The sequence below is a fragment of the Macrobrachium rosenbergii genome, chromosome 48 (genome assembly GCF_040412425.1).
Source record: "Macrobrachium rosenbergii isolate ZJJX-2024 chromosome 48, ASM4041242v1, whole genome shotgun sequence".
Taxonomy (NCBI): Eukaryota; Metazoa; Arthropoda; class Malacostraca; order Decapoda; family Palaemonidae; genus Macrobrachium; species Macrobrachium rosenbergii.
Window position 1 is genome coordinate 51,910,132 of NC_089788.1, and position 10,274 is coordinate 51,920,405.

At 36.9% G+C, this 10,274-nt stretch overlaps 1 protein-coding gene across 7 annotated transcripts in view; it reads left to right on the forward strand.

Annotated features, from left to right (window-relative positions):
* Positions 1-10,274, forward strand: part of LOC136831375 (focadhesin) — a 459,396-nt gene extending 449,122 nt beyond the window's left edge. For all 7 annotated transcript variants that reach the window (XM_067091718.1, XM_067091716.1, XM_067091715.1 and 4 more), the window contains one exon: positions 8,137-10,274. In XM_067091718.1, the coding sequence (XP_066947819.1) occupies positions 8,137-10,099 (1,963 nt within the window). In that variant the 3' untranslated portion in view covers positions 10,100-10,274. The remainder of the gene's footprint in view (positions 1-8,136) is intronic.

Here is a 10,274-nt window from a genome sequence, read left to right on the forward strand (position 1 = left end):
TTTTTTTCAAAATTTCACCATAAATTGGAATATTGTGCTAGAGACTTCCCATTTGTTGCAGAATGAAGGTAAATGATTGAATATTACTAGAATGTAAGAGTTTTAGCTTACAATTGCATTTTTCTACCATTTTGGTCGAGCCAAAGTTGACCAAAGGTTGAAATTTTGGCACATCGTGATTTATATGAAAATACTTCAAAACTGATAAAAGCTACAACCATGAGTTATTTTTTGTATTCTACATGAAATTGCGCACATTTTCATATATAAAACTTTATGTAACGACTAATATAAAACGGTGCAAACATTACGACAAAGTGACAAAAGAATTTCCAAGATGTTCGGCCGAGTTACCACGCGCGGACGTAAGGGAAAAGTTTTTTCAAAAATTCACCATAAATCGAAATATTGTGGTAGAGACTTCCAATTTGTTGCAAAATGAAGGTACGTGATTGAATATTACTAGAATGTAAGAGTTTTAGCTGACAATTACGTTTTTTTACCATTTCAGTCGAGTCAAAGTTGACCGAAGGTTGAAATTTTGTCACTTATCGTGATTTACAGTATATGGAAATATTTCCAAACTAATAAAAGCTACAACCATGGTTTTTTTTTTTGTATTTTACATGAAATTGCGCACATTTTCATATATAAAACTTTATGTAACGACTAATATAAAACGGTGCAAACGTTACGACAAAATGACGAAAGAATTTCTGAAATTTTCGCAGAGTTACAGCGGACATAAGGAAAAGTTTTTCAAAAATTCACCATAAATCGAAATATTGTGCTAGAGACTTCCAATTTGTTGCAAAATGAAGGTAAATGATTGAATATTACTAGAATGTAAGAGTTTTAGCTTACAATTGTGTTTTTCGACCATTTCGGTCGAGTCAAAGTTGACCGAAGGCTGAAATTTTTTGTAGTCAACGTACGGTACGTCCACTCGGCACCCGACAGACAATTTTAGTCGACGTACGATACGTCCAGTCGACGTTTAAGGGTTAAATGAAAAAAAAAATTAGAAAAATGTTATAAAAATGGAAAATAATAGCAAAGTTTTTGTTTTATTGCCTTTTATTCAATATTTCGACATTCCTCCATTATTTTTAATCTCTTAATCTTTTTGGCATAGAATGAGCAAAATCTTTAAGATACTATACATCCATTTCTTCAAATCAGAACTTCCTGATTACATCCTTCAACATGGGCAAGGATGTTTTCTCTTCTCCCATGGCATTCAGTTGTCGTTTCATGTAGGCCCAGCAGTTTTCTATTGGATTTAGGTCTGGTGAATTACCAGGCCAATTCAAATTCTGAATATTGTGTTCCTCAAGCACCTTTTTAGCATCATTTGATTGGTGGCAAGGGGCTCCATCTTGCATAAAGACTCATCCCTAACAGATCTTTATAAGGGACAAGTTCATTCTCTAAAACATTAACATACCGCTCTCCATTCATAGTTGTACTCGATGGAAGAAAATATAAACCACCACTGCCTCCGTATCCGCTGAAACACCCCCACACCATCACGTAACCAGGATGTTTTACAGTTTTGACTGTGTATCTTGTTGCATAGTGATTCGTCCACAGGGCCTCCCTACCCTCTTGCCAGCACTATGAAGAATATACTGTAGAAACAGGATTCATCACTAAATACAACTCTTTCCCAGTCTTTTACAGTCCAATGCAAATATTCTGTGAAAAATTTCTTTCGCTTCATCTTCTTAGCCTTAGAAAGGCAAGGCTTCTTTGCTGCAACACAAGAGGGGAGACCAAGTTCTTTCTGCAAACGATGTTGTACAGTTCTTACTGATACATTACCAAGTAAAATGGGATTTTCTGATTTCAAAATTTCTGCTAGCATTGATGGGTGTTTCATAACAATCCTTTTCATTATGCTGTCTGTCCTTTTAGTCGTCTTTCTTGGTCTTCCAGAGCCTTTTTTCCATTGCAATGCAGTTTCTAAGTCAGCCGTTTTGGCGCAGTTGTACCACATGGACACGGTACTTATGGCGATGCCCATCTCTTTTGTTATGTGCTCTCATCAACTTCCCAGCTCTCCATAACATAACAATCTCAGTCTTCTTTTCAACGGATAACGATTTTTTAGTCATAGTTAATCATAAAGCGCGCAAGAGTGCAAAATGTAGCAGTAACCAACTAGGAGGATATGCCTGGAGCAAATGAGTCGACATTCAAATCGTTTGCCGAATTTTCAGACACTGGATGTTTAGACAAGAGACGAGACGCTGCTGCCAGACTGTGGACACTGCCAAAGGTACAGTAGAATGAGGAAATACAAACCGTTCATGGCGGGAATCCCAGAAACTATCCGACCGCATATTTCATCATGTAATGGGGTTTGGTTCGAAGTTTGTTTGCAGTGACTGTATAATTTATTGAGAGCAGTTCGATAGTTGTGAGTAAGGATGAGACAGCCCTGTGATCGGTATATGTGGGCCATCGGCTACATGCCCACAAGTTTTACTTTTTTCTCTATGGTATAAATGGCGTTACAATTACTGTGGCCATCCATGCATGCATGCCCGTATTTGTATATGCACATGCTGATATGTGTACATTCCACCGTATTCATATACATGATATATTGTGAGGTCGAAGCTTCTATATTGAAAGCTACTCTGTTCCCAACGGATGCAGGTGGAAAACTATTTGTAATAAGAAATTGACATGTAGGCCTATGCCCTGTTATTGCCTCAAAATTTAGGAAATTGTCATGAAGGCCTGTGCCCTGTCATTGCCTCAAAATATAAGAAGTTGGCATGAAGGTCTATGTCCTGTCATTGTCTCAAAATACAGTATAAGAAATTGGCGTGAAGACCTATGCCCTGTCATTGCCTCAAAGTACTGTATAAGAAATTGACTTGAAGGCCCATGCCCTATCATTGCCTCAAAATATAAGAATTTGATATGTAAGCCTAATCTCACAATGATATTAGCATTTGACAAGCAGGATTATGATGAATTAATTCCCTAATACAGTATCCATACTGGCTGCATAAGTCTATGCTAGGCCGGAGTTCGATTCCCCGGCCGGCTGATGAAGAGTTAGAGGAATTTATTTCTGGTGACAGAAATTCATTTCTCGCTATAATGTGGTTCGGGTTCCACAGTAAGTTTTAGGTCCTGTTGCTAAGTAACCAATTGGTTCTTAGGCACGTAAAATAAGTCAAATCCTTCAGGCCAGCCCTAGGAGAGCTGTTAATCAGCTCAGTGGTCTGGTAAAACTAAGGTATACTTACTTTTTTAATTTAATTGGTGTGGTCTATGTGGAACAGCTTATGTAAGCCAACACCAACTTAAAAAAAAATGCAAGATGCTTGTGTACAATATTTAGGCTGCCCAGGATCAAAAAATAAAAAAGATGCACAGACTGAATGATCCAAGATCTTCATAATGATGTTGTATAACTTAACATACTTTTTATCAGAGATATCACTTGCAAACTTCAAAATTCCGGGAACTCATATCTGTGGTGTCATCATTCATGCACGGAGCTCAACATGACCGAACGGAGTAAAATTCGTACTGGTAATCATATGGACTGTTAATTAGTGTGACGCCATTCCCCTTTGGAGAGCTAGCCAATCACTAACGTGTGGGTGGGGCTTAACGGCAAAGAGCCATGGACTATGCTATAGTAGTAGTGAACTTGCTGGATTTGTTTATTTTCGTGTTTTTTTTTAAGCTTATGGTACAGTAATTTGTATTTTATTAAAGGAGATATGTATACTACAGTACTGATATACGAGAGAGAGAGAGAGAGAGAACTGAGATTCTGTCATCAGAGAATTTGCTACTGGAGGTTTTGAGCTGCCTATGTATGAAATTCGGATTTTAAATATTTTTATGGCGATTAGATCAATACAGTATAAATGGATTCTGTAGTTTGAAATAATGCTTTACTGATATTTTGCTGTGTTCTCATTAAAGGATATGTATACAGAGAGAGAGAGAGCGAATGACGAAACAAGAATTTTTTATAAATTTATGGGAGATGGTGAGGTCTAACCACAAAACAACATAAACCAAGAACTTATTGTACTTAATCATTTTTTTTTTCTCATAAATGTATTTGTATGTAATTATGAAAATACTAACATGATATAACAAACCTACTATTCTTTTTGGAGAACGTGTCCCGTCCTTTTAAACTACCCACCTATGTTAGATACAGGCAGTCCCCGGTTTATGATGGGGGTTCCGTTCCTACACTGCATCGTAAACCGAAAAATTGTTGAATATCGTCAAAAATCCTAAGAAAACCTTACTTTTAATGCTTTAGGTGTATTGAAAACGATGTAAACCGCATTTTTATTGAGTTTTTCATAAAAGAAAACCTCAAAACTTTTATTCTGCCGTTTTGAGCCATATTTCTTCCATCGGATTGGCGTACAACGCGTCATAACCCTGGAACATGCATCGTAAACTGGGAAATAATTTCTGATGAATATATTTGAAAAGGCTCGTAACCTTGGAACGTCGTAAGCCGCACCCGTCGTAAACCAGGGACCGTCTGTATTCTATTCACAATTAGTACTATGCTAAAATACGTGCTGTACAGTAAATATCATTTGAAAATCATCTTACAACACAGCAAAATATAATAAAATGTACATAAATTATGTGCAGTACAGCAGACAGTGCACAGAGTTACATTAAGCAAAAGAAAATGTGCGTGTCTGAGTTATAGGGGATACATACTTCAGAGTAACAGTTGTAGGTGGGTATGTAATGTTGTAAGATGACTTTGAAATGTTATTAGGGTTTTCTGGGATGATAGTTTGAGGTATATTTTTGTTTGAACTGTTAAGTTGGGTGATGACTGTTAAGATAGGCAGTTATAAGCATTTTAGGAGTGTATATACTTAAGAGTAACAGTTGTAAGAGGGTACTGTAAGATGACTTTGAGTAACAGTTGTAAGAGGGTACTGTAAGATGACTGGGTGTTTTGGAATTATGGTTTGGGGTGTATTTTTGTTTGAAATGATATTAAATTGTTTTAGTATGATAATTTAAGGTATATTTTTGTGTGAACTATTAAAGTAGGCAATAATAAGCATTTTAATGTAATGGGTGCAGGGTATTTAGCAGTTATAAGCATTTTTAGAGGGGATTTTTTATTTTTGCAGTGGGCTCTGGAACCTATCCCCACATAAAAAGTTGGGGAGCACTGTATTTATGAAAAATTAAATAAGTTTTTATTTTTTAATAGTAAAATTTAAAAACTTATGGGGTCGAATTTTGTGGTTTCCTTACACATGTATTTTCAGTATTAGTTGTTTAATAAGTTGTCAAAATTTAAAGCAGATCACCTGCTTTATAATGGGGCCTTTCCTGTGGAAGGTAGGGAAAATTTTTTAGAATTTTTTTCTAACACCATGTGCATTTGCATATCTTCCGTTTTCCATTGATGTGTTTTTTTTTTAAATTGGCCAACCTTAAAGTTTGCCCAGTCTGGGGGTGTGCATGATGTATAATTATCACGTCCCTTAAATGTTAGCCTTGCTCAGGTAAAGCTTGGTCGCTTTTGTGCCTCAGGTAAAGGCGGGTCTGACAGACCCGATAAATAAAAAATACAGAAAATGGTTTGTTCCCTTTAGTTTCCTAATGCTCTATAAGGGAACAAAATCAATCTTCTTTCCAAACTTGCAAAAAAAAATTAATTTTTCCCCTACTTTAATATTTTAAACAAATATTTAAAAAAAAGAATAGAAATTATTTTCAAGGTATCACAAATGAACAAAATAAATCATCAATGGTTTTTTGAGAGGTCCTAAACCTTGGTCTTGGATTTTACTTCATGCTGTGAATATGGGCTGCCAGGCACTGCATTCATATCAGAAATCAGAGACAACAAAGTATTAGTAATTAATTTTTAGTATTATTTTTGCATTTTCCATTTTTTCTATATACTGTACCTGGAAAAAAGAAAGCACTAAGTAAAAGGACACCAATAACAATGAACAGAATCAAAATGTATGTAAGTTAACCCTTCTGTATGAGCTCACCGATGAGCGATAATAGCATAAAACAAGTTATTTTATCCTTCATTTGTCTATGAAAGTGCAATAATTTCCAGTGATATAATTTTGTGCCTGAATGTATTTAGATCACTGTAGTTGGGATGACGACTATTCTAATAAAAATGATGATCATCCATGTATACTCATATACATAATGATATTTATATACTTATTCATATAAAGGTAACATAATATTTCAGGTAGATGTGGGTCTTACAGACCCAAGAAACAACTTTTCAGGTAGACGTGGGTCTCACAGACCCAAACACCCTTGTACTGACAAAATGGAGAGAGACCTTGAAATAACTCCCTCACCCCCCTGCGTGGATACACAAAGTTAGGAAGCCACTGGGGAGACCAGGTCTTCTAGGTATTTAAAAGTTACTGAACTAGAAGTTTTACTAGGGATTGGGGCGATCTCTCAGACCCAGGTCTACCTGAGCTGGGTTAAAAAGGAAAAGGAAAAGCCAGGAAGGGCGAATTAAATATTATTATCCGTATTATATGGCATGCGAATATTTAGGAAATCCTAACACTATCCAAACGCATCACTTACTTGAGGTTAGGTAATGTATAACATAGGTTGAAAGGTTGAAACCATTGGTCAGCATGTGATGTATTATGTGTACTGTACTGATAAACACAGATGTGTTAGTCACATTTTGTTAAGAGATATTAACTTGTAAAAACTTGATATAACAATTATACAAAGTGGAATAGAGAAAATGGGATAAAAAGACAGACAGACAGACAGGCATTCATATGATTGCTTGGAACCAGCAGTTTGCTTGTACGGTTCTCATAGTGCATAAAATTAATGTTAGCCATGCTGTTAGGCTCAAATAGGGTGAGTCTTAGATATCCTGAGAGAACTAACATCTTGGCCAGCCATTAGAGACAGTCACACTATAGGAGAATCTATCACAGCCATCTGCTGAATTTGTTTGCTTGAAGATTAGCAATCCCTTGGACCAAGCTCATTTTTAAGAATTTTTAAGATGCAGCATGACAAATTGTCAGATTGCACAGGCAGTCAGCATTGGCTCTTTATCAGGAAGAATGGTCAGGTTTTTGCTGTTTTTCTAGAGCAGTAACTACAGAATTCTTCCTGTTATCAATCGCGTCAAAGTTTTTTGTATAAGCATGACGGTACAGATCGAGTTTTGAGAGTGATGATGACAAAGGTCCTTTACTTATCCAGCTCATTAGAAATAAGGGGTCAGACTGATGAAACTTTGAAAGAGCCTCAGCTATCAGTGAGACATCCAAAGTGAAACCTGTGTTGTTGATGATCTTTATGAGGTAACTAAATCAGGCTACTTTCAGGGTTGTTGTAGGCCTTTCTTTCTTACCAGAGAACATAACTGCACTATTTGATGCCCATTCTTCTGAGATTTTGCTGCATGGAGAGGGCACCTAGAAGACTCTTGTACCACGGGAAAACATCATACTACATGTGATATTGTCTTTAAAGATTTAGGGTTACTAAAATCAACATTCAGACTTGCCTGGTTTACGTAAATTGGTTGTTCATTGCATGGGGACATGAATTCATTTTTAAATTAGTTATATACATACAAATCCTGAATTGTTATGACCGCTTATCACTCCCAGTTCCATGATCCTAATCCCAGCTTCAGTTTCCAGAAGTTAAGAATAGTATTTAATAGCAGCTAAGTGAGTAGTGGGCTCTCATACTTGCAGTGGGAACTTAGCTGTGAGATGTAACCTCTTATTCTTAGCCCCATATTCTGACTTGAGTTCATTTGCTTAAGAGATTTCTCTGGTAATGGCTATGCTGTGTATGATTGATGAGTTTGTATGAAAAATCCATTTCACTTTATGAAGACATGGTGTTTTTGAGTTTGTATGAAAAAGTTGTTTTGTAGTATGTAAAAATATTTTTCTTCATGCCTTGTATTTTTAAGAATTTTAGCTTTTTAATGTAGATCCTGCCTTTTATATTTAAGTGATGAAAACATTGAATGCTATGTTGTTGATAGGAAAATCGAGAAATGTCAATTTTTTTTAAATCATGAGATGATTATCCATTGTATATTTGCATCTTATCTGTAATTTTTTTCAGACCCTCACAGCATGGCGAAGAACTCTTGCCTTTGCTCTCTGGATTCCTGAATGAATGCAAAGGTGACAATGAAATTGCACAGACATTAATAGCCTTGGATGGGATTTATGAACTTTGCTCAAACAAGATAATAGACCTGCGCACAACTTGGCGTGTGATTGCACCAAAGCTGGTTCGAGATAAACGGCCTGAAGTCACAGCCAAGCTTTGTCAGCTGTTGAGTCTTGTCCCAGATCTTCATGTTGCCAGCACTGAATATGAAAAATTCACTGAAGACACTGTAACTATTCTTTGGAACTGGGCCACAAACCGCCGCTCTCTTGTAGTAGTTGAGGCAGCTTTTAAAGCTTTAGAAAAATTCAATTATGAGAGTTTTACCTTGAAAATGCTTCCAAAATATGCCAAAGAAGGTCACCAGTTACCTCCTAGTATGGCAGCAACACCTGTTGAAGCAGTTCGTAAACCTGAAGATGTACTGAAGTATGTTCCTTCTCTAGGTTGGATCAAATTAATTAAAGGCTGCCCTGAGCCTCATCTCAATTATATAGAGTGTTTTATTAAATCATTAGTGGCCCGAGAAGTTGCAGGTCTTCCCAAGGGTATCTACATGACAGCTATTCAAGAAGCTAAGCGAAGAGGTGCCAAGGGTAGTGGTGGTCAGCCAGAACCTCCTTCCTATAGTTTTTTCAAAGATTCTTCTGTGTTAAAGGGTTTGATAAACTTTTTACTTGAATTTCCATCACTAATGGATGGCTATGAAGTTTCAGAAGAAAAGACAAGACTTCTGCAGTGTAGTGTGTTAGTGCTAGAAGCACTTGGCCAAAGTCTTCCTCGGCCATATCCAGCGTTGGATTGGGTGCTACTGGGAAAGGTTCTCACTATTGCTCAAGCAACATGCCATGTTGACTGGACTGCAAAAATTCGACATAACATCTTTAGGATATCTGCACAACAATGTAATAAGTCACCATCTGCAATTGCCCTAATTAGTCAGTGGCTTGTACCATCTCCCGCAAATGGTTTGACAAGAGAAGATGAGATAGTTTTGTTTGGTTTAATGGAACACCTTGGAAGAGGTTTGCCACCAACAGCTTTACAACCTTTTATTGCATATGTATTCACGCAACGTGTGTCTGACACTTACCACATGAAAGCTTTGCTTGAGGCTTTGAAACCAAATCTCACAGCAGATTTTATCTTTGACACAAACAGGAATGTTCTTAGTAATGCAATAGAGGGATTAAATGAACACATAGATCCAGGAAATAACATATTGTATACAGCTTATAAAGCATGTGTTGCAGACTTGCCACAGAAGCACATAGAAAGACTTACTTCACCTTCTCTTTGGTGGGAGATAACTGATGAACGCTTATACAGGGCAGCTGTCCTTCGTTGTCATGTTGCAGAGCAAGATCCTGCAGAAATGGCTTTACCTTGGCTCAATGACCTGGTAGATTCTGCTGCAGGCTTGCCTGGAGATCGCTCACATTTGCTACGTGTCATGTCAAGCACTCTTGTCATTCGATGTCAGGTGAAAGAAAGCACCACTTGGTTATTGCAGTTGCTTGGAAGGCTTCGAGATAACTTGAAGAAAAATCCTGGAGACAACCTTGTTGCAGCTCATGAACAACAACAGAAAATTTCATTTTATTTTGATCTCTTGGTAATGGCAATTGTTGTCTGGTCTGGGCTTTGGGCAACTAATCATATGGAGGTCCTTACAGAAAAGCCCACTTTACGTGATCGATTACTGCTCCCTTCTCTTGTGACTTTGTCAGGGCAACCTGCTTGGACAAAGACTCTTAATCAGATATTGAACTGGTTGGTGTCATGTCATTCATTACTGCACAACTATGTGTCATCTCGTTATCATTTAGGTTCTCCAACACTTCTCCTAGCAACTTTGAATCCTGATCTTACACAGGCTACATGGAATAAAGTAATTTCTTTACTAATCTGAACAATGACACTAATAAAGTGTACTATTTCCTGGTCTCAACCATGAAAGGAGGGGACAAAACTGTGCTCTTGACAATTTTTTTTTAAGAATACTGAAAACTACTCTATGTAATATACAGCTATATGAATGTTCAGCACTTAATTCCTGATAAATATATGCCTATAAATGCATTTAA